The sequence below is a fragment of the Eulemur rufifrons genome, chromosome 24 (assembly GCF_041146395.1).
Source record: "Eulemur rufifrons isolate Redbay chromosome 24, OSU_ERuf_1, whole genome shotgun sequence".
Taxonomy (NCBI): domain Eukaryota; kingdom Metazoa; phylum Chordata; class Mammalia; order Primates; family Lemuridae; genus Eulemur; species Eulemur rufifrons.
In genome coordinates, this window is record NC_091006.1 from 20,785,370 (window position 1) to 20,810,335 (window position 24,966).

Sequence of the window (24,966 nt, forward strand, 5' to 3'; positions counted from 1 at the left end):
AAAAAAGAAAATAAATTTCAATGAAATAATCCTTCCAGATTGACCGGCACAATTAGAACATTACTAAGCCATAAAGGCTAAATTAACGGCTGCTATGTTCATGATTTAGTTCTAACTTCCCTTGCCTGACTGGTGCCACTATTGCATGAGGCTGATTGGTGAGGGTTTATGGGGGTCGAATGTGCCAGTCTGTTATCAGCGTTTGACAATGCTGTACTGTTTCTGTTTGAAGTGGAATTTGTGAATAGTTGCATAGTGCGACAGTATTTTTTAATTTTGTCTGCTTAACAGCTCATGATGTCAAAGAAGACCAAGAGAACACTGAAGGAAGAAAACCGATTTTTTTTTAAAATAAGAATTGAGAATTGCAATATTATCTTGTTTCTGCTAAAGATAAGATGATTTGCTTGCTTTGTGATACTGCAATGTCAACATTAAAGAAAATCAATGCTCATTAGCATTACAACACTCATAAGGACCACAAATATTTTAAATTAGAGGGAGAGGCAAGAAAGGTTGTTTTGCAGAAATTAAAAGATGAAAAGCAAAAGCAAAGACAATTCTTTCAAGCAGCAATAAGACCTGGAAATAGTGCTACTGAAGCAACTTATAAAGTAGCTTATATACTCCGGGGAAAAAAGGGAAGCCAGTCAGTGACGTAGAAATTGTGAAAGAATACATTGTCAAAGTTATAGGATGCTTAGATCCTGATAACATTTCACAGTATTACACAAACAATTGCCTCTTTCGAGGAGGTTCATAACTGATCAGCAGCATGAATTAACCTTTAACTTAACAGAACAACTTCATGCAATACTTCAAAAGTAAAATATTGATATATATTATTCAATCACTTTGGATGAATCTACTACTACTACTGAGTCGGTACAGGTTTTATACTTCATTTGGGTCATAACAAAAGATTTTCTTTGCTATGAGGAGTTACTCGGTTTGGGCACTCTTGTGAACAGAACATGGGGAATAGATATCTTCAAGGACTTTCAAAATAAATGTTGTGAAGTTGGACTGAATTTGGTAAATTTAGTGAGTGTATGTATAGATGGTGCACCTTCCATGGCAGGAAACCAGGAAGGATTTATTGCACAGATTTTAAAAAAGTGTTTAACAGACCCAGATGCTCTCATTTCTTTTCATTGTATCTTGCATCAGCAAAATCTCTGTGCTTAAGCTATTTTAAGTGATGCTTTGCAACAAGTTATAAGTAACGTTAACTATATTCAGGCAAATGCAACACAGCATTATCAGTTTCTTTCATAACATGCTAAAGTTGAACGATGAGGTATTCAGTGTGGATTTGCCCTATCATTCTAAAGTGCGTTGGCTATCACAGGGACTGGTGTTAGTCAATTTTTTTTTTTTCTGCAAGAACAGATAGTTAAATTTTAAGAATAACAGAATCATCAATGTGAATTATTGAAATAAGATTTCTATAGGAATGCAGCATTTCTGTGTGATATGTCAAATAAAAACCACTTGAATATTTCTTCGCATGGTAAAACTAAGTCTATATATGATACATGGCAAAAAAATTCATGCATTTTGAAAAAAGCTATCTTTTTTCAAAACACTACTTCTTCAAAAGGAAATTTTGGATGAACGTTTTCCCCAGTTAGCAAAGGCCATTGATGAGCAGGATGATATATACGACTCATTTGAAGAATACACAGCTGTTATAGACTTATTAACTGGAGAATACAATGAAATGTTCACTGACTTTGAGAATCATGATACCACACTCAAATTAGCATTTCAGCCTCACCTAGTTGGTATCACCAAGGAACCTAAAGAACTACAGATGGAATTTATTAAGCTTTCAGTAGATGACATTTTAAAATCATTGTTTGATGCTAAGAAACATCCAATTGAAATATGGCAAAATGCAGTAGAATACTCATGCCTTTGGCAACATGCCTGAAAAATGCTTTCTTGCTTTTCAGCCACTATTGCTGTGAATCTACAACCCCCTATCTAACCCAAGTCAAGATGCCCTTAGGGTCACAAATGACTGATACCCATCTAGAGGATCAACTGGGGACCTCCATGCTGCAACCAAATATGCAAATACTTTCCAACAAAAAGCAGACAAAACAGAGTCTTTAGAAGGTTAGTCAACTTTAAAATTAACAAATAGTTTTCATTTTTTAAATTATTAAGTACATAGTAGTTAGATTTTTACAAAATCGTGTATATTTTTAAGTATATCTAATTGAAGTTTGTTGAATGTGGCCTTATTTGATTATAGCTAAATTAATGCAACCTTCCAACATGAAAAGTTTCCCTACCCCTGACTTATGATATTATGAGCTCTTCCATGAGGAATCATGTCTTTGCTAACTTTAATTCCATCTCTTCCCACCTCACTGTCTAGAATAGTTTCCATCCATAGTGGTTGTTTATCAATTTTTTGTTAAAAGATGTGACTCTCTCCTCAGTGACAGCTATTCATTTGACCCCAGTCGCCCATGCATAGTTCTGTCTGGAATATTCCCTTCTCAGTCCACACCTCTCACAGGACACCCAGGGAAAGGGCTGCAGGTCCACTTGCCCCTTCACCTTCTAGCTGTTCTAACCTCCCTATTTCTCTACCAAGTGGCCAAATGCTCCCCATGAAAGCCTTTTCCTGCCCAATACCCTAAAGTTTACAGTTTTCACATCAAGGTCAAATGCATGTGGCCTTAGAAAAGATTGTCGATTTCTCTCCACCATAATTTCTAAGATTGCAGAATGAAGATAAAAATAATACTAACTTCACAGGATTGCTGGGAGAATATAAACAAATGTGACATCCTGTAAAATTTTTCTTTCCCATGAAATATTATATATCAGTGACCATAAAGAATAAGCAAGTTCTCTCCACCTCACCCTACTTTGACTGGTTTCCAGGAAGTAAACACTACTTTAAAACATTGATCAGAATAATAATAGCAACTGACTCAACCTGAGCATTTTCTCCGGGCCAGGAATGGTTCTAAGAGCTTTATATGTCATCTCATTTAATCTCTACAAGAACTCTATGTAGCAGAACATATTTCATCCCCACTTTACAGATGAGGAAAAATAAGGGCACGGAAAGATGAAGTGACTTTCCCAAAGTCAGGAGCCAGAATTAAAAACGAGAAAGCTTGACCCAAAGCCACTCTGTTGTGTTAATCCCTTTGCTATATCGTTTGACTTGCTTACATTCCCTGCAACATCATGTGAAGACAAATCACAGAGGTGCAGTGGGCCACAATGAATAAGATATCATATGGAAATTATTAGGAGACTAAAAATGAACTTTGCACTCTTGTGGAAATTCTTGTGAATTATAATTCAGCTTAGGTGTTACAACTCCAAAATTAAAACCTATTCCATTGTGTTTGGGTAGCTGCATTTTTGACATCTCAGCGTAGTCAAGAACCTTAGTGGTGTGAACTCACCTGAACTTAGGGCGTGTTCCACTTCCTGCATGATCACCCTGGGGAAGATGGTGGTGGTCTTCGTGTCGACCAGCTCACACATCACCTTGCTTGACACGGTTGTTGGGGGCGTTTTCTCCTCGGGCACTGGCTCCACCGGGGTATGGGCAGTGGGGCTGTGGCCAGAGCTGGGCTCCTCTGTCGGGGACTCCGGTGCGGTTGAAGCTTCCGTGGGCTGCGCGCCGGCCGCGGTGGAGCTGTGGTTGGTGGTGACCGAGGCAGAAGAAGCGTCAGGTGGTGAGGGCGACAGGGACGCGAGTGATGAGGCTGGAGCTTCAGGGGAGGTGAGCGCGGGAGGCTCGGATGGGGACGGGGACGGGGACGGGGACGGGGACGGCGACGCCGTGGGCGGCACGCTTGCCTCGCGAGTGCCCGAGCCGCCTTCCCCGGGTGTCACTGTTAGGTGGACTCCACCGCTTGTTGACAGGAAGCCGGGAGGAGAGGAGGCTGCGTCTGTGCCTTCGCAGCCGGACGCCGTGCCGGTGGCCTCTCCTCTGGGCTCGACAGAAGTGTGGTCGGGAAGCGGAGACGTCGGGGTCGGGGCCGCAGCTGAGGGCGCCCCGGTGCCGTGAGAGCCGCAGGCCGGGGTGGCCGCGACCGTGGCGGTGGTCGGTGGAGAGCTGGTCCCGATGGTGGGCGGCGGAGCGATCGTCGCCGGAAGAGACACAGGCGAGGGGGCCGACGTGGGCGCGCTCTGCACCGTCCACCCTGTGGAAGAGCCAGTGCAAACACGGTTACTATGTGAAAGCTTCATGACACGCGAAACGGAGGCGAGACTGTTGCCCTGTGGCTGTTTCACAATATTTTCACAGGTATTTCTCATTTTGCACTGTGTCCTCCCCAGTGGTGAAGGCAACTTTTAAATTTTTTTCTTCCCACTAATTGCTCTCGTCCTGCGAGTCTCAGAAGGAACCAGCCCGAAGGCTGGGTCAGAGAAATCAGTAGGTCTGTTAGCTCAAGACCAGCCAGTGCATGGTAGGAACTAATCTTGTCCCCTGCTTGCTTAAAACCGTGTCCTTAGGGAATGGGGCCCTCAGGGGAACTGATTTATGGGAATTTGTCTGGATTCAGGGGCCAGCGCCACAACGCCGCAGGATGCGAGGCCACGTGTGGGGACAGAGAAGGGGGTTGGAGATGAGCGTGGTGCCTGGAAGCCAGGCTTGAGTCCTGCTCCGCCCACAACTGAGGGGCTCACTGATTGGCTGCTCCCTGCCAGAGGAGCTCCCTGATTGGCTACTCCCTGCTTTCGGTGCTATCTGTTCTAAACTTAAGCCCAGGGATGCAAGGGCTATGGGCCTGCCCGCTGGGATGGAGAAATATGTGAGCACATTTTCTTCTGAGGAAGGAAAACGGGGAGGTCCCAGGATAAAAGCTGGAAGGAGTAATCTGAGGTCTGGAAATATTTTCTGAGACTGGAAACCAGCTGTCCCAAATTCTAGCCTGAGGTCCTTGTCATCATATCATTTTGCCAAATGTTCTCCTTCATGTTTTGTAAGATTTAGAGCTCGTTTCCTTTCTTTGTTCCTCGCTTCCTCCATTTACCCATTCGGTTTCATTCATTCACTGATTCGTCATTATTTGATAAACGGTTACTATGAGCTAGTACTCTGCTTGGGCTTAGGATTTCACTTTCCAGGTAATACATCTCTTGACTTCCCCCCACACCTCTTTTATCATCCCCCAACTAGCTTTCACCCTAGCCCCCAGCAGCTTTTCCATTTCAGTAGGGGGGACCCATATTTGCTAAGCTGCTCAGTTAAGAACCGACACATCACCCTTCATGCCTCTCTTTCCCTCACACCCCACATCAAATCCTTAGCGAGTCATGATGACTCTACCTTGAAAATATGATCCCAATCCAACCACTTTCCACCACCTCCCCCATTATCTCAACGTCACCTGAGCCACTACAGTCACTAGCCTAGACCACTGCAATAGTCCTAGTTGGGCTTCTGGCTCCCAGGTTTCCTCCCTTCCAGTCTGCCTTCTGATCTACAGTGGTAAGTCAGATCGTGTTCTTCTGCTGATCAAAACCCTCCAAAGGTGTTCTATTGCACTTAGAACAAAACCCAAAATTGCTTCTCTCTGTCATCCCATTCTCCTCATCATTCTGATTGGCCTCTACTCAAATATCACCCCCTCCTCAGAGGAGTCTTCCCAGACAATCCTGACTAAAATCCTTGTGACTCCAGCCCCTTGGATATTTAAAAAAAAAAATTCTAAAAAATTTTTATTGTGGTAAAATATACATAACACTTACCATTTTAGCCATTTTTAAGTGTGTAGTTCAGTGGCATTAATTATATTCGTGTTGCTGTGCAACCATCATCATTATCCATCTCTAGAATATGTTCATCTTCCCAAACTCAAAATCTGTGCCCATTAAACAATAACGTTCCATTCCCCCCTGTCCCCGGCCCCTGGAAACCACCATTCTACATCCTATTGTCTTTATGAATTTGACTGTTCTAGGTATCTCATATAAGCAGAATCGGACAGTATCTGTCCCTTTAGGACAGGCTTATTTCACTTAACACAATGTTTACAAGTTTCATTTATGTGATAGCATGTGTCAGAATTTCCTTTCTTGGCCGGGCGTGGTGGCTCACGCCTGTAATCCTAGCACTCTGGGAGGCCGAGGTGGGCGGATCGTTTGAGCTCAGGAGTTCGAGACCAGCCTGAGCAAGAGTGAGACCCCATCTCTACTAAAAATAGAAAGAAATTATATGGACAGCTAAAAATATATATAGAAAAAAAAAAATTAGCCGGGCATGGTGGTGCATCCCTGTAGTCCCAGCTACTCGGGAGGCTGAGACAGGAGGATCCCTTGAGCTCAGGAGTTTGAGGTTGCTGTGAGCTAGGCTGACGCCACGGCACTCATTCTAGCCTGGGCAACAGAGTGAGACTCTGTCTCAAAAAAAAAAAAAAAAAAAAAAAGAATTTCCTTTCTTTTTAAGGCTCGATAATATTCCATTGTATGTATATATCACATTTTGTTTATTCATTTACCCATCCATGGACGCTTGGATTGTTTCCACCTTTTGGCTATCGTGAATAATGCTGCTATGAACATGGGTGCACACATACGTGTTTGAGTCCTTGCTTTCACTTTTTTGGGGCATATTCCCAGAAGTGGAATTAATCATATGGTAATTCTATGTTTACATTTTTTAGGAAATGCCATCCCCTTTGCTCATTTTTGTTTTTTCTGATACTAGTAGCATCTTCCTAAAATTCCACATTTATTTATTCATTTATTTGTTATCTTTTACCAGAATGGAAGCACAAAGAGGGCACAGTGACCTGGTCTTTTTTCATTGCTGTTTTCTCTGAGCCCAGGACAGAGCTAGGTCATAGTAAGTGCTCAATAAGTACTTGGAGGAGGAAGGAAGAAAGAGTGGAAAAATGCATTAACCTAAGAACTTTATTCATGAATACTCTCAACATTTCTCCACTTGCTTCTACATATCACTTAGTCATTGCCCTATCCATCATGGCTTCCTCAGGTAGAGCTGCCTACCTGGTGTTACTTGAGGGCAAAATCCTCACTTATAGATCACCTTTACTCTTTGTCATTCCAACACAACATATGCCTATGGCTGATGTCTTGTTAGGTCTTCAACTTTTTAACCCAGCCTACTGTGAGGAGATTTCCTTGGAGGTGGCATATAGGTAAAAGCCAACCATCATCAAAAGTCAGAAGAAATAGAACATGGGCCAGCTGCCAGTACAGAGGAAGGGAGAAAAGATCAAAAGGAGGCATTTGGGTTACCTCACCATGCTGCCACACAACAGATTCAGGAGCTGATGCGAAGTTGTGCTATAGAGTTTAGCCTGAATTTAACATTTGGATTAGCATCACAATAATTGGTTTTATTTTATTTAAAAGGGGTTGGCCAAGACAATAAACTACAGGAGAGTTACTTTCCTACTAAACAGGAGGACAGACCTCCCCACTTAGGCCACATAATATTCCATACTCATGGTCTTTTGGCAGCGGTGAACTATCAATAGTTTCGGGATAAACACAGATCAAGAAATCTTTGAAATATGGGCAAAACAAAAGTTGGTACAAATATTATTAAAATACTGGATCTTCATAGGTGACCTTTGGAGCTTACTGGTTTTGCATTCTGGCAGCTCCCATGTCTGATTGAAGATTATCTTTTTTTTTTAGAGGTGGGGTCTTGCTATGTTACCCAGGCGGGATTCAAACTCTTGGCCTCAAATGATCCTCCCACCTCAGCCTCCCAAGGAGCTGGGACTATAGGTGTGCGCCACTGCATTGGGTCTGTTTAAAGATTCTAAGGGCAAAAAATGACAATGTTTAATTATTGCTCATAGCATCATATAATAGATAGGCAGATGGAGGCATAAAATGCCTTGGTCTGATAATCAAATCAAAGAGTCTTTGGAACCTGAGATAAATAAGGAATAAGTCATATACAAAGGAGCACCAACTCATTCACGCATTTACTGAGTAGCTTCTACATCAATAGCTTTGCCCTCAGAAAGTTAACTATCTAGTAAGACAGAAAGGATACCCAACTTCCTGTTATATGATGAGATAAGTGCTGGATGAAAGTAAAACCAAGTTTTAATGGGAGCCCTGAGGAAAGATTAATAAATTTTTTATGGGGACCATGGACTGTAAAAATGCACAAATGTCATTTACAAAAGTCAGAGAAGAGATGACATTTGAGTTGGTTCTGAAAAGAATAAGAATGCACAAGATGCCACTTAAGATACATGATGTTCAGGGTGACACCTGAATTTTCATTTCCAGGGGAGCTAAAAGCTGTACCACGGAAATCATTACAGTGCTGAAAATGACATGCTCCAGGAATTGGTTTTGTTGCTGAAGACATCCATTTTCTTGTTTAATTTTTACTAATACACTTTTATAATTCCTATCATACCTGCTTCCAAAGAGGACTGGAGGTGGTCATTCATTTCCCATCGCTATCTACTGAGTACTTATTTAAAGAACTTTACAGTCTAGTTCAAGCAATTTCTACTCCTAACAAACTAACAATGCATGAAATTGTGTGACAACATTGCTTATCTTCACTTCAGCAAGGCATTAAAATCTCTGCTTTGCCCTATTTGATGGTACATTCCAGACTGCCTTCACTCATGGTGAGTCTTTTTTTAGCACAAAGATAGCCAAGGCTGAGGTGTCCTGACTCTCCTAGAGAATGCTTGCTGTGTTAGTCTACTTGGACTGTCATAACTAAATGCCATAGACTTGGTGGCTTAAACAACAGAAACTTATTTCTCATAGTTTCCGAGGCCGGAAAATCCAAGATCAAGGTGGTGGCTGATTTAGTTTCTGGTGAGGGCCCTCTTCCTGGCTTGCAGAAGGTCACCTTCTAGCTGTGTCCTCAAGTGGCCTTGCCTCAGATGGCATGCGAGTGAAGATAGAGAGTGAGCTCTCTATTGTTTCTTCTTGTAAGGGCACAAATCCCAGCATGAGGGCCCCACCCTCATGACCTCATCTAATCCTAATTATTAATACATCCTAAGGCCCATCCCCAAATACCATCCCATTGAGTGCTAGGACTTCAACATTCAGAATCACTGAGATCGTTTGAGAAAATATGGTTTCTGCTTTCTAATAGGTAGACTTGTGTTTTCAAAGGAATACCAAACCGAATAAGTCAAACAGGTGTATACTTTCCTGGGATTTCAAGGAAATTCTAGAGCTAGAGAGGGCCTAAGTGATGAGTGAGTACAACTCTTCATTTTATAAATCAGGGGACAGGCACAGGGAGGAGAAGTGATGCAATTGACTGCACATGTCTGAGAGGAAGAAGTGGACAGCGTCTGGCTGGATAGAACTGGGTAGGGACAGAGTCACACCAGAACTCCCACCCTCTGATCGCCACCGACCCACTGTGCCCAGCCTCAAAAAAGTTGGCTGGACTTTAGCAATCACCATTACAGAGCAGGCCAGGGGAGTCTACAAGAGACTGGGCAGCTGGATAAGTTTAAAAGAATGTAGTCCCCTATACGCCCTCCCACACAAGGGAGAACCACTTTCCTTTGGAGAAAAGAATCAAGTTTTAATATTTCCTTGAGAAACTAGGATGAAGAAATTGAATCCATTAACTTCTCAGAGGTAAAGAGCATTGTTTCAGAACACAGTGACATTGCCAGATATGGCGAGCCCTGCCTGGGCAGCGACACACCATGGTCACGAGATGCCACAGGGAAGGGAATCTCTTCCGCTTGTCCTCCATGTGAGGTCTACGGGCACCATCACCAACGTAATCTGAAATTCCTCCTTGTAAGAGCTTATCACAATGCCTGACGCAGAGTAAGAACTCGAAAAATATTATTTTGTTGACCTATGTCGAGTTGGAACCTGGGCCCAAAAGCCCTCACCTCCTTTAATCTGCTAATGATTCTCAAAAGGTACTTTTCGGGCACTCAGAGGGAGACAGTGACTCCTCCTGGCATCAGCTGTGAGCCTCAGGGACGGAGCACTTCCCACATCCTTCAACAAAGCAAGAGGAACTGGGTCTGTTGGCGTCCCAGAGGTACTCTCTGGGCTGATGCCCATGAAAGCCAAGCTGCTTCGCACACCCACAGAACACATCAGAAAGGGAAAAAGAAAAAGACAAAAACCTAGCTAAATGTGATTTGTATTTTTCCACCTTATTAAAAAAATTCAGAAACTTCTGGGGCAGTTTTGATATGACATGTATCAGGCTGAGTGGCTCCAGCAGGCGAAAGCAGCAGAGGAAATTGCACAATCAGGGAGGCTTACCTTGTTATTTTCAGACAAGCTGGCCTACCTTAATCAGTGCTGTGAGGCAGAGGCCAGAGCGCACTCACTGGAATGGCATTCTGCTATTATTTTTAAATTGTATGTATCACTGAGGTTACTTTTTAAATATTCCATGAGACTTTTGTTTGTGTAGGTCCAGTTCAGCCAGTATGTATGGAAGCCTGCTGTGACCAGGGCACCCAGGTATCTGAATGATGTGGAGGAAGGCACATTGGAAGAGAGATACATTCATTTATATTTAATGAAGCTTTTTCATTGACTGCTGCAATTCGGCTCTATTTTTCTCTCATATGTGTTAATACTTGATGTCTCCTACACCTGACCTCTCTGAATAAAATCCTCTGATGTTGGAACAGTCATGTTTCCTCTTCTACTACCTTTTCTCTATACCGATCTGTTTTGTTAAGTATGCTGGAAGGAAGGGACTGGTAAACAAATATGTAACGCACCAATGTAAGGTTTTCATTAATTATGATTTCTGCCCTTCACCTCTCTTTCTGCCTCTTAAACCGTCTTCTAAACTGCAGGTTTTAAAACTTACAGAGTCAGGATGTAGTTCCTAGAATCTGAAGATCACTGCCCTCTGTAGACATCTAAATGGAAATGAAGTTTGTTGCTCACTTGCATGTTCGAGGCTGGAAGTGCTGAGGCTGAACTTGAAGCTCTGAGGTCTCTATCTGGCTTTGTGGGTCTCCAGGTCATAGTTCTTTGGATAAACTGCTTCTCCTCTTTGAGACCCAGTTCCTCTGATTACTAACCCTCTTCCCGTCAGGGACACTCAGTGTGGTACTTGGCATCTTTGCTGAGAGGGGCCGCTTTCAAAACTGGGATTGGGTGGAGGATGTTGATGGAACCACTCTGCACGGCAGGACCCCACTCATCACCGGAGACCCCAGGAGAGGACTGTGTGTTTTACTTTCTCATGGAACGTTTTCCAAGTCCCGTTATATTGTCAAAGACTGGCGGGCAATCCTAGGGGAGTAGGGACCTTGCATCCATCCTTTCCCTGAACAAAGAAGGAGGGCTGGGGAATGGGAACTCAGTCACTGGGAGGTCACAGCAACACACGCATGCTTCTAGCTCACACAGAGATACAGACAGCATAACGCTAAGGTGGGACAAATATTATTTCCAGTTTTGGTGTCATTATGGTAACCTATTAATTTTGTAGGATTGAATCTTTCTGCAAAAATGTTCCTCATAATGAACTAAATGAGTTGAAATCAATATGGAGAACCATGCTTTCTGTAAGAGATGTTGTAGGGTAATGAATTTTAATCAAACACTTTAAAAGACAAGGGGAACTGGCTGTTTGAAGAAACTTCATGGCAAATCCTCATTTAATGTGATTAATTACCTTCCCAATTTGTCTCTTGTGTAAGAAGCTTTTAGATTTTTAATTTGCCTAAAAAATCTGGACTCTCTTATGCTTTTGTTACCTAACACATTGACTACTTCAGAAAGAAGCAGCGTGTTCTCCTTACTCACAGAGTTTGCATCTCTGCTGAAAATAACATAAATCACTGCCTGGATACACACAGCCACACAAACATCATCTTCAGTGTTTCATTTGTTAACAAGCCTCCAACTGCTGCTCCCCTCAGTAGCTCTCCAATGCCTGCAGCACAGCCACTCTACTAAAGAAAGTGTCTGCAACGCCAACTGGGGAGGTGTCCCTGGCACTGTTATTGGAATACAGCATATTCTGATGAAAATCCTCGGGAACTATTAAAATGCTACTCTGCAGCCATCGCTGACATATGCTATTAAACACATCAATCTGGAAGGACAGAATCTGGCAACATGAGCTTACTGGGGCGAATTGCAGAAGCTGTACAAAAATTGGCTCTGTTGGTAATGCAACTCAAAGAATAATATTGCTTTCGGTATACTTGCTTAGAACAAATTTATAGAAGTGTCACTGTTTAGCAGAAAATATTCAAGAAATACCCCTACCCATTTTAAACTTGATAAACCACTTCTTTAATATATTCCTATGTTCCCTCTGGCAATGTTGGGATTATACAGTGACACCCCGAATATACACATGCTTAATTCGAGGCAGAGTAAGCTCTCCCACGTGACTTTATTACAAAGGTGAGTCCCAGATCTTCTATGCAGCCTTGGATTTTCTCTTACATTCTAGTCCTGTATGTCCTAACGCCTTTTGGGCTTTACACTCAACGTCAGTAGGTCTAACATCTGACTTATCTTTCCTCATCAAACCAGCTCCTTGGGCTTCCCTTATTTCTGTCATCACCCTCCCCCTTATCCAAGTTCTAATCCAAAATCACACAGCTCGCAGGAGGCAAAGCTGGGCTTTGGGCTTAGATATGTCTGGCTATTCCAGTAATCCCTATGGTTCTTTTTGAAGGAGGATTCTATTCCTATAGACATGGAATCTACTAAGGGAAGTACTTTGTTTGCAGCGGGGTGAAATATCATCCTACACAGGCATGCATGCACGTGCACACACCCTTCTAAGGGAGCCACAGAGTAAAGGAAGCTTTCCTGCCCAGCAAACATACAAATTCCTCATATAGCTACACAGTGAAAATGGGTGGGTCATTCTTTGGGACACAGGACAGATGCTCACATGTCCTTTAGCAGGGACTATCTGACAGCCAGATTACTGATATACCTTCTCTCTAGCTCAGAGGCTGCTTTTGACATGACAGATTCACATCTCACCTTAAAAGCACTTGGTAACTGTTAGGTCTCTGCAGACTGAAGCACAAGCACTTTGGCTTGGTACAGCCATGGGGCTGTGATTGCATTCACAAGTCTTCAGCCAGAAAAATCTACCTTTTACAAAATCCTTATGAAATAATGATGTCTTTGAAAGACCAGAAGTAGCATTTCTATTTGCTGTGTAATTGACTCAAAAGCACTTCAGCTTTGGCTACTCTCTCTGAAACCCACTGTCTAAGCAAGCAACAGCACAATATAAAAACTACAAGCAAACTTTCTGAAAGAGGCAGAGAAATTTACTTCTCCTACCTACGTAGAGTTGTACACACAGCCTAGAAAGGAGTAGGTCTGGTAATAATTTTGATTTGTTTCACTGTAATAAAACAACTGTTAGTCTAGGCGAAAAACTACCAAACACAGGGAGGAAAGCAAAATTCCCTAAAAGTGGTAAAATCTGCAGGAATTAGCAAGTCTGAATCCCCAGCCTCATTCTCAAATGATCCCAGATCTTTCCTTAATATAACTGCTACTTACAGATAAACAGTAATATATTCAATATCTTTCATTTATGTTAGTACCTATAATGAACTCAAATATATCATGAAAATGCTATGTCTGTTCTCATGCTCCCAACTAACAAAGGAAGGGGCCCCTGTGGTCACACCTGAACACTGTGATCCTTCCTCCGACCACAGCTGATTGGACTAGGAGTAGACACCTTACCCAGCTGGACCAATCAGATTCCTTTATCTAGGAACTTGTATTTGGGACTGAGACACTAGGCAGCCTGTCAGGATTAGTGCTTGACTTGGGAAGACATCTTCCATGTGCATAAAGAAGTGGAAGCCAACTTGCAGATGGAAAAGAATGAAGCAAATATGAAAGAGAAGCACAAATACTATTGAGCATTTAGTATCTGTTAGGTCCTATCTCATTTAATTCTCACAGAACTCAATTAAACTCAAGTGCTTACAGCAAGAAAACTGAGGCAAAGAGAGATTAAGGGAAGTGGCACAGCAGAGATGTGAAGGGAGCAGTCTGACTCCTGAGTCCAGCTTGTTAATGACGACATCATACTACTGCCCTGGACCCACAGAGTAGGCACGAGGGATCTCGTGATCCCAGAGAACAGAGCTGGCTGGCTTCCTTAGCGAGCAATTTCCTGGTCTTGCCTGAGACTTGCCTGACCTTTCCATCCATGGATATTATGAGGGAAACCAATGTGTTTCATTAAATTCTTCCTCCTTTGCTTAAATAGTGTCAGAGGTTTCAGTTACCTGCAACCCCAAAGTCCTGTACAACAGCCCTGTCCCCTTCATGTCCACCCCCTTGTGTTAGGCCTAGCATTGCCATTGAGCTTCACGTGTATATACTCACATTCCTGTTTCCAGCAACCTCCTCTGCTGCTCGAGTTAGTTTTCCACACATAGACACACATGCACAGCACGTCTCTGCACCTGCTTCTATACTGTCCATACAAATCAGTTACTTGTTTGTGGAAATGTAGAGAGAATAATGCAAAAGGTTTGGAGGAAAATGTCTAGGACTTCATTTAATGGATGGGGCTTGTTAAATCACCAGGAAAGAGTTTATTGTGAGCTGCTATTTGTAATATCTGAAGTTAATGCTTTCAGTATAATCAGGCAGTTCAAACATTAGCTAGAGAAAGATAATTAAATCTGTGTTTTGCCTTTCATACTGCAAAGAAAACTTTTCTGAACAACTGGGAAAGGTAAAATCTAGCCAAATCCATTTTTTTTTTTTTAAACCAGGAAAGTGTTTTGGGAAGCTTTTGCTAGCATTTAAACATCTATAAATCTTAAAAATGGATTATTGTCAAGAGAGATGCATTGTCAAATGCCATCTCTCAGCATTATTGTTATTAAAAGAAGAAAGCAAAACAATGAATTATTTTCTTAGGTCCGTGATTTAAGTCTAGTCCACGTGGTTCTTGGCTTCCTGCTGAATGAAATGAGGCAGCTGTGTATCGAGCTCTGTCTTCAGACAGATCAGGGTCAAGTCACTGCTCACCATCCAGTAGCTATGCAATCTTGGGCAAGTTGCTTTTGACATTAAGCAAGTTACTTTGCTACTTTCCTTTCTCTAAGCCTCGGTTTCTTCAATTATAAAATGGGAATACAGTAGTGTCACCTTCACAGGATTTCAGCGAGGATAAAATGGACAGCCCATTGTTGAGACAGGCAGTCCGTCATGGGCCCAAGCATCAGTACCCATCCTGCTGAGTGTGCCAAACTGCAAGACCTAACTGTCCTGTGACGCTGAGCTATTTCTGTAGTCCCAAAGCCAATCAAGTAGGTCGTGGGGACACAGAGGGACTCCCATATGACCACTAACGCCCCAGGGGAAGGAGCCCAGCTTGTTCACCACTTGCTATAAAGGGTGCTCAGCCCTCAGCCCCAGATTCCTCAGCTGCCCACGACTGCCTGCAGAGCCACTACCTGGGCCCTCCGTGTCCTGTGGGATTTAGTGGCAGAGGAACCAGCCACTGAATGTGATGCTCCTGCTGTTTTCTGTGCTGTAAATAAAAGCTGTCTTGCTCTGATCCATTGAATCCCATTGGCTACTTACGGAATCTATGGAGTTGTGGCAAGCCAGCTTTCCTGCTTGCTTATCCATGTCACTTGGATCTTTTCTGGAGTCCTGTCACTCCTTGCCATTCTCTGTGACAGGGATTGGCAATTTTTTTTTTATAAAGGACCAAATAGTAAATATTTTAAGCTTTTAAGGTCACATATATTCTCTATCGTGTACTCTTTGTGTATTTTTTTTCTTAACAGCCTTTCAAAAATATAAAAACCATTTTTAATTCACAGGCTGAACAAAAACAGGGCTGGGTTTGACCCCAACTCTTATGAGGCCGGGTTCTTCCCTGATATTCATAGGTAAAACTTGAAACAGGATGTGCTGTATCAATGAAAATTCAAAAATTATTAGTTCTTCCTACACTTAATGCCTTTTGTGTTGTTTTTAATCTCTCAGCCTAAGGAAACCCTGCTGGTATTTCAAATAATGTTCCCAAATAATGGAGAACTTTCTAGCACACGTATAATACATAGAGACTAGTTCTTTCCCTTCCCGTAAGTGAGTTCTGTTCTTTGGAAACAGGACAATTCTTTAAGTCAGGTTTCCCAACATGTGCCAAGAATAGGTTCCAGGTATGTGTGTAGACATTGAACTCCTGAACCGTCAGGGCAGCTGGTCGCCCAATCTGTTTACTCCAGTGCACTGTGCAAATATTATCCTTCTATGTGTGCCAAGGCATGAAAAAGGCTGTTAACCCCTGCTCAGGTCATTAAATTACTGTTTAGTAAAGTACGGCTTTGGCGCATAATGTAAGGAGGTTTTCAATGCTCAGACCACTGTTTGCAAAGAGAGCGTGGCTGGAGTGGAGTTGGGTGGGGGCACGCGGTTCCCTTTACTGATCCCGGTGACCACAGGATGGCTGCTCCTCACAGGACGGAGAAACTCCTAAGTCACACTAGCTGATTAACTCTTAATGGCCCAGATAGCCTTTGAGGAGAAAGATGATCAAAAACAGCCCAGAAAACATCAACGACATACAGAATGAAGATGACAGGAGGTCCTGAAGGATGGCTGAACGGAAGGGGGAGGAGCGAGGTGGAACGGCAAGCCGGAGGGAATGAATGAGTGACTCTGTGTCCCCAAGTGTCCAGGCCCTGGTTCTAGTTAACAGGCAAACTCTCCAGGCCCAAACCTGAGAAAAGCGCTAGCCACTATCCCAGCATCCCATGACACCGCTGCGTCACTGAAGTTCTGTGACAATGACCCTGAGTTATCCAGAGACGCAATAAGGATGCGCAGTCTGTTTTGTCTCCGGAGTCAGAAAAGTAGACATTGAAAAGATTTCCTTCAAAAAAAGTCATAAATTAAGATTTCAGACACTTCCTCCATGAAAGGACAAAGATTTTAGTTTTCTGAAAAACCTTATTCCCAGGCCATGTTCAGTGACCAAAGCCACAATAATCTACCATGTACTGAGATCTAGAGTGGCTCTCAGGGGACGTGAGGGGTGGGTCAGATGGAGGCTCTAGATGACCCTCGTGAGACCCGTGCTGGTCTTGAGCCATAGTCAGTTCCTCTAATTTTCCCTCTAATTCATTACAGTATAAGATTCTGAGTTGTCACTGTAGATATATGACGGCATCTGGTCCCTGGAACAATTTTTTCTTTTATGGTGTCGGTGGTGAGGTAGGGCAGGGGATCCAATTTTTTTCCTGTTACCGTGTTAACAGAAAGGCAGGAAAAGATGCATGAGACTAAGTGTACTTTACGGGGTCAGAGAGCCATCCTCTGAATAGCGAGCTGATTGACTCAGGGGCGATCAATGATTTTCTATATAAAAAGAATTAGAACTCAACTAGACGTGTCTTGGAATGATGGCAATTTAATTCAGGCATATCAGTGGGGAAATTGCTTTAGAATTTTTTCTTTTAAAGTTTGATGGAACGTCTCAGAAAATATTCCTGAAGGGAACTGTTTCTGAGAGTTACCTTGGAAATACAGGGCCGTTGCCTCTGGAATAAATTCATATTCACCAGTGGTGGCAGAGCTTCAAACCTTGATCCCGGCGTCAGTGACTTTGTTTCAAAAATATACTCAAGAGCTAAGGTTGAACAGTGGTGATCTTTGGGTGGAGGGAAGAGCAAGTTTCTATTAAAAAAAAAAAACGTCTGTTTGCCTGAATTTTCTAATTTTCTACAATACCTATATATTGCAACTATAATAATGTAAAGCTCATTAAAAAAAAAAAAAAGAAAATTATACCCAAACCATTGTGAAGGAAGATACGATTACACAGAGGTTACTGAACTACCGATTTACTTGTCTCTCCTAACCACATTAATCTAATTAATACAACAAATGCAGTCAAAGGTAACTCAATACAAGTGTTCTCTAGTATGTATATGGCTATAAAATTTCTGGGAAATATGAAAATCTAGTAAAGAATATTCTTTCCCATGTATTCATAGCCATGGTTAGGTCTTTTAACTACTCCAAAACTCATGAAGTCCATCAAGGAAACTGAGATCACTGAACTACTTCAGGGTGGAGCTTCGCACCCCACATTTTTGTTTTGTTTTGTTTTCCGGGAAAAAAACATCTCAATTTAACATGACCGGGAAATGCAAAACTCTCATTAACTACATGGTCTGGCTGTGTCTAATTAGAGCTCATTTAACTCTAAAGCTGAGCTAAAGATGCTCTTATTTTTTTTTTAAATGGTACATCAGAATTTAATTCATTTAACAGGGGCTGCGATGTTTTAAAAATTGGATGCCATGGTCTACCGTAGCTTTGCAGAGCCTGCGCTGACATTCAAAGGTTAGGTGAAAGGGGAAATGGGCAAATTATCTCAATGCACATAAAACGGAAGCGTCAGCTTTCAGGGCAGGGCAGTGCTGGACAAAGTCTCAGAGACATGGTGGAGTGAGCTGGCAGGGCAGTTGCAGTGTCTAATGCTGCCTGTGTTACTCACCCTGGACTGCCATAAAAAAATACCACAGCTGGGTGGCTTACACGATAGCAATTTATTTTCCTATATTTCTGGAGGCTGGAAGTCCAAGGTCAGGGTGCTGCGTAGTCAAGTTCTGATGAAAGTCCTCTTCTTGGCTTGCTGATGACTAACTTTTGGGTGTGTCCTCACATGATGGAGAGAGAGAGAAAGAGAGAGCAAGCTCTCTGGTATCTCTTCTTATAAGCACACTAATCCCATCATGAGGGCTCCACCTTCATGCCAGCATCCAAACCTAATTACCTTCTAAAGGCCCTATCTCCAAACACAATCACATTGATGGTTAAGGGCTTCAGTATATGAATATTGGAGGGGACACAATTCAGTCCATAGCAATTCTCCTGAAAGTTATCCCCTTAGGTGGCCAAATTTTGGGAAGTCACTATAACATTTGTTTCCACATTCAATTTTCTCTACTATGGTTACAATCACCTCCACATTCTATGCTAATAAACCCTAACAGAGAATGCAAAAATTCTGACAGGCTAATACTGAGAATAAAAGCCTTAAATGTTTCCCTGCCTCCTGAGCTTGAATGAGCAGAAACATATTGGCACAGATATGGAAGTCTAAACACTGGACCAGTCTTTTCTTGGATGCTATGCGACAGTTCTCAGTGGCCCATCCTTCCAGGGTATCTTTGCTATGTCTGTAGGGAGCTGGGAATCTGTGATGGTTAATTTCACACGTCAACTTGACAGGGCCACAGGGTGCCCAGATTCAATATTGTTTCTGGGTGGAGCCTGTGGGGGTGTTTCCAGATGAGATTAGCATTTGAATCACTGGGCTCAGCAATCTTGCCCTCCCCAAAGTGGGTGCAGATCCTCCAGTCTGTTGAGAGCCTAAATAGAACAAAAGGCAGAGGAAGGAGGAATTTGCCCCTCCTTATTCTGCATCACTGCTTGACATGGGGCATCTCATCTTCTCTGGCCCTTAGACTGAATTACACCTTCAGCTCCCCTGGTTCTCAGGCCTTCAGACTCCCATTGAGTTACACCACTGGCTTCCTTGAATTTCCAGTTTGCAGAAAGCAGATGGTGGGACTTCTCAGCCTCCATAATGACATGAGTCAATTCTCCATCATTTAGGTTGCTTCAAAAGTAATTACAGTTTTAGCATTGTTGAAATTTGCCCTTTGATATTGGAATACATTCTTAAATAAATGTGGTTATGTTATAAGTCATTTTAATGTGCATTTCTTGCTTTATGTTTTTTTGCTAATGACTTATTACTTGCTATTTATTTTATATTTATTTTAGACTAAGGAAATGACGTTAGACAAAAAGCAAATTTGAGTGATTTTCTTATTCGAGTTCAAAATGGGTCGTAAAGCAGCGGAGACAACTCACAACATCAACACTGCATTTGGCCCAGGAACTGCTAATGCACGTACAGTGCAGTGGTGGTTCAAGAAGTTTTGCAAAGGAGACGACAGCCTTGAAGATGAGGAGCATGGTGACCGGCCATCGGAAGTTGACAACAACCAACTGAGAGCCATCATCAAAGCTGATCCTCTTACAAACTACATGAGAAGTTGCCCAAGGACTCAATGTTGATCATTCTATGGTGGTTGGGCATTTGAAGCAAATTGGAAAGGTGAAAAAGTTCGATAAGCGGGTGCCTCATGAGCTGACTGAAAATAAAAAAAAATCGTCACTTGAAAGTGTTGTCTTCTCCTATTGTACACAACAACAAACCATTTCTCGATCAGATTGTGACGTGCGATGAAAAGTGGATTGTATATGACAACCAGCCATGACCAGCGCAGTAGTTGGACCAAGAAGCAGCTCCAAAGCACTTCCCAAAGCCAAACTTGCACCAAAAAGAGGTCATGGTCACTGTTTGGTGGTCTGCTGCCGGTCTGATCCACCACAGCTTTCTGAATCCTGGTGAAACCATTACAGCTGAGAGGTCTGCTCAGCAAATGGATGAGAGGCACTGAAAACTGCAACGCCTGCAGCCGGCATTGGGCAACAGAAAGGACCCAATTCTCCACGACAACGCCCGACCACACGTTGCACAGCCAATCTTTCAAAAGTTGAACAAATTGGGCTATGAAGTTTTGTCTCATCTGCCATATTCACCTGACTTCTCACCAACCAACCACCACTTCTTCAAGCATCTCGACAACTTTTTGCAGGGGAAACGCCTCCACAACCATCAGGAGGCAGAAAATGCTTTCCCAAAGTTCGTCAAATCCCAAAGCATGGATTTTTATGCTACAGGAATAAACAAACTTATTTCTTGTTGGCAAAAATGTGTTGATTGTAATGGTTGCTATTTTGATTAATAAAGATGTGTTTGAGCCTAGTTATAATGATTTAAAATTCACGGTCTGAAACCGCAATTACTTTTGCACCAACTTAATAAATCTCTCTTTCGTGTGTGTATACACACACACACATACACACACATAACATATTTGTTTCTCTAATCCTGACTAACACAGGATCCCAGTGTTCTGAAATCAGAGGGTGGTGGCCTGGGTTTCCCTGGCCAACACCTCAGGAATTAGTGTCAGGAGGGAGGAGACAGACAGAATCTGCACAGCATGGGTAGTATGGGTTTTCTACACCTGAAAAATGTATATTCAAGTTCATGGCCATCTTGAGGCTTGTGCCACTGCAAGAGGGTCCCAGGGAGGATCTGAGGTTAGATTCTCCCAGATCTTCAGGGAAGGACTTTGTAGTCGATTTGTTCTCCTGTCCAGGGCTCAGATGCAGGTGAGGAGACCTGACCCTCCAATGGCCTCCAGAAAACAGAATGTCCCCAACTCCATCCCTGGACTGTGATTTCATCCCAGGGGTGGGAGGAGTTCCTTGGTTGTTTTCAAGACACTGAGATCTTCATGGGGTAAATAAAAGCACTTTTATAGAAGTATTTTATATGCTGACATCATTTATTCTTTTAAACACTTTGAAAGTCTGTTCATATTTATTGGAAGGAAATATTTTTCCATTATTCATACATATTCTCCAGCATCGTCTAGATGGCAGGTTTCATTAATTTTTCTATTTCAAGTTTATGTTACATACGATGTGTACCACTGTGAAAGCATCCAGATTTTACACTTTGTTGACTGAAAAACAAAAACCAAAATAAAAATCCAAACCAACAAAACTATTAAACAAGGCTCCTAAAAGCAGTGTGGACATGGGAAGAAGGAGTGCATTTAAATGCCTCCTAAGCTGGACTGTAGAAGGTGCTTTTTTTTACATTATTCTGTTTAATCTTCTGAATAACACAGTGAGGCGTGATTGTTTCATTATTTACAAATGAGGAAAATGAGGCTCAGAGGACTAAAGAACCGCATGATAGACAAAGGGCAGGCCAAAGCTTTCGACTGTTACCTGCTTAAAAGCAAAGTCCATGCCTTCTCTACTGTACCAGCCTGCAGATGTCCTCAAGCTTCTTGTCCCAAAACTGTAAATCTTCATTTCACCCCACTTCCTGGACATTCGTGGTGCCAGCAAGACTACATCATCAAGGACTTAACATTTAAAATAAAATGCTCCAAAGAATTTAGAGGGTCACCAGTTAATAAGCTCAGAATGAGCCTATGTTACTTTCATAGGGTCTCTGCTGCAGAATTAGAAATCGTGGAGTACTACTTTGTGTATTCACCAAGAGAATTTTCACAAAGGTGTTAAAGTAAAAGACGAATCTCCCAGATAAAACTTTTGATTTGGAGAAGCTATTTACAGCAGAATGTCAAAGCTCGCACAATACTACTGAAGAGCTGCACTAAAAGACAGAATTTTGAGAACATTCAGATTCATCTTTAGATGTTTAAATAGGCGAGGATTTCAGAAAGGCTTTAACTCAGATTTGTGCTTCTTTCTGAAGGTATCTTATTGTTATGAAACATACAAATGCCAGCTCCATGCTAAACAGAGGGATTCTGAAAGAAACACACAGCAAGGTTTCAAAACCAAGTGAATGAATGTGATCGAAAGGGAAGTACTGTCACAGGCATTTTCTTTTCACATTGTAAAAAACACAACAAAACAAACGCAATGTTTAGGGCGAAAATCAAGGCTCCCCTCCAGTAGACCAAGATCTTACAGATGCTCAGGCAATTCCAGAGCCACGAGGTGCTGCCTTCAGCTCATGCTCCCTCTGTCTCTGTAGTCCTGTGTGAAGGTGACACAAGCAGCATTGCTCCACAGAGCATGACCCCGGAATTTCAGTGTTGTCACCCCTGCCCTGCTTGAGACAGGGGTGTCATCAATACCCTTGCTCACACTTGCACGCCTCCAGCTACACCCTCACTACCAGTGACCTCAAGGAGCTACATGTGAATAAAAAAGTATCTGTGACATAAAATTATTACGCTTGTGGCTGTAAAAGATGTCCTCTGGTCCTGGCAGGGGAGGGCACCAAATCGGTGCTGCAGGAAGAATGTGTTCTAATCCCTTGAACTTCTCAGAACCCTCGAAGACTTTCTTTTGGGAAGTAGAGCCTAGACTAGGCTGAGAGAGGATTAGGATCAGAGGTAAGGTCAGCTACAAGGTTAAGCCAGCTCCTCACTAACCCTCCCCCACACCACCCCCCCACCAGTGGAAGGAAATGATGGCGTGCACAAGTCAGCAAGGCAGAGCTCAGAACCTCAGAGAAGGAGATTTAAGAACTTGACCAGCCCACCTGCTTTATTTTCGGATAAGCAAACTCAGCCCAGAAACATGACTGTATTTCACCAAACCTAAAAAGGACCAACTATCAGACATACAGTTATTTTATGTGCCATTGGGACAGATACAAAATGCTGCTAATAAACTATAACATGCCATTGATTGTGAGACGCATCTCAGGTTCAGAGATGGTATTACACAAGTCCAAACAAAAGAAAAAAAGAATGGAGAAAAGGGTGTCTTAGAAAAGAATGTCTTGAGGAGAGGTAGTTAAGTAACTTGCCCCCAAATGCTCACTTCTCAGTCTTTAGGTCTCTTTTTGTTCCCCGCCAGACTCTGTGGCTTCATTTCCCAGACGAGAAACCCAAAATCCAGAGGTCGGGTGACTTCCTCAAAGTCACTGAGCTAATAAGGAACAAAGCCAGGACTCTAACGAGGCCCTTCACTTCCTTGTGCTGGATCCCAAACTCTTTGTTGCCTCTCACTCTAAGGTTTTTATCTGTGGTTCTGGAAAACAGAACTAAATTAGTGTGCAGGACATTTGCCTCCCTGATTAGGTTTTGCTTATAATAACACAAAAATTAAATTGCTGCCCTGAACACATGCAGGATGGAAACAGCCTGGGCAGACATTCGCCAACGGGGAAGACGGAGTCTTCAGATGTGAAATGTGCTCAGTAAATTCTGTGCCAGGCAACTGCATGGCTGTTCATCACAGCTAGATCTGATGTTTTACTAGATCTAGACTTACTGGAACGTGGGAGGGCGTGAGAATAATTTTATTTTCCCATAGGCCTAATCCTTCCCTCTGCCAGGCAGCTGGGGCACTGAGATTCCCTCGTCACTGCTTAAAGGGTGGAAGTTTGCCACGCCTGTAACTAAGAGCCTGGTGGCTGACATGTGAACTCTCCAGCTTTATGGGGTCCTGAACCCCCTCACATTTGAGAAAAAGGACAGGGCCACATAAGAGGACAGCTCTTTCTGCAAGGCCTCCTCTGGCCAGCTTGGCATCAAGGCTTGGAGGAGAATAATCTGGAATGTCTCATCTGCTTGGTGCCCTAGGAACCCGCAGATACTGTGTACCTCCTGTCCACATGCTGTCACTTTTGAGTTTAGCTTAGAGAGGTATGTCCTCCAATTCTTCATGTGGAGATAGGCTTCATTTAACTCAGAGTGTTCCAACCTCTGCATTGGGACTGGATTACATGGGAGTGGAGATACTGTCCCCCAACCCCAGGCTGGATTTTCTGAGTCTACCAACGACTTAGTAACAAATGCTTGTATCCAGACTCGCCTGGTCCCCGTCAGGAGGCCTGGGAGCTCAGCCCACAGATCTCAAGATGAGTGTGCAGTGCACCACCAATTTCTACAATCTCAAAAACCGTGAAAAACAACCCCTCCTACCCGCTGCTCACCGCCACTTGATTGTGGCCAGCGGCTGCCAGCTGCTAGCAAGGTGCGAGGAGCACCCAAAAGGGAAGTAGCAGCCGAGAAGCCCATCCTGGGAGAGGGACAAAGGTGTCTTCCTTCTCACGTGTTCGGTTCCATCACACGAAAGCTCGGCCTTTCAACCTTTATTTTCTTTTCCTTTCCTGCCCAGAGAAGGAAACAGACTCAGAGCTATGCCTCCGGACCAGGTGCTCGAGAAGATCCATCATTCCTCTGTGACACTGGCTGTTTTCGCAGCAAGATGGGCCCTTTAGCTCTGAAGATGGAACGTGAGACTGCACCCTCTCTGCCTTCCTCTGACCGCAGAGGACCACTGTGTGCGTCTGGAAGGCAAGACATGTGCTGGCACCTGATAAGATGGGGTGGCAAC

At 43.0% G+C, this 24,966-nt stretch overlaps 1 protein-coding gene across 1 annotated transcript in view; it reads right to left on the reverse strand.

The window, feature by feature from the left end:
- PARM1 (prostate androgen-regulated mucin-like protein 1) overlaps window positions 1–24,966 on the reverse strand; it is a 72,314-nt gene that overhangs the window by 24,419 nt on the left and 22,929 nt on the right. The window contains exon 2 of the mRNA XM_069457973.1: window positions 3,441–4,187. Coding sequence (XP_069314074.1) covers window positions 3,441–4,187 — 747 coding nt within the window. The remainder of the gene's footprint in view (window positions 1–3,440; window positions 4,188–24,966) is intronic.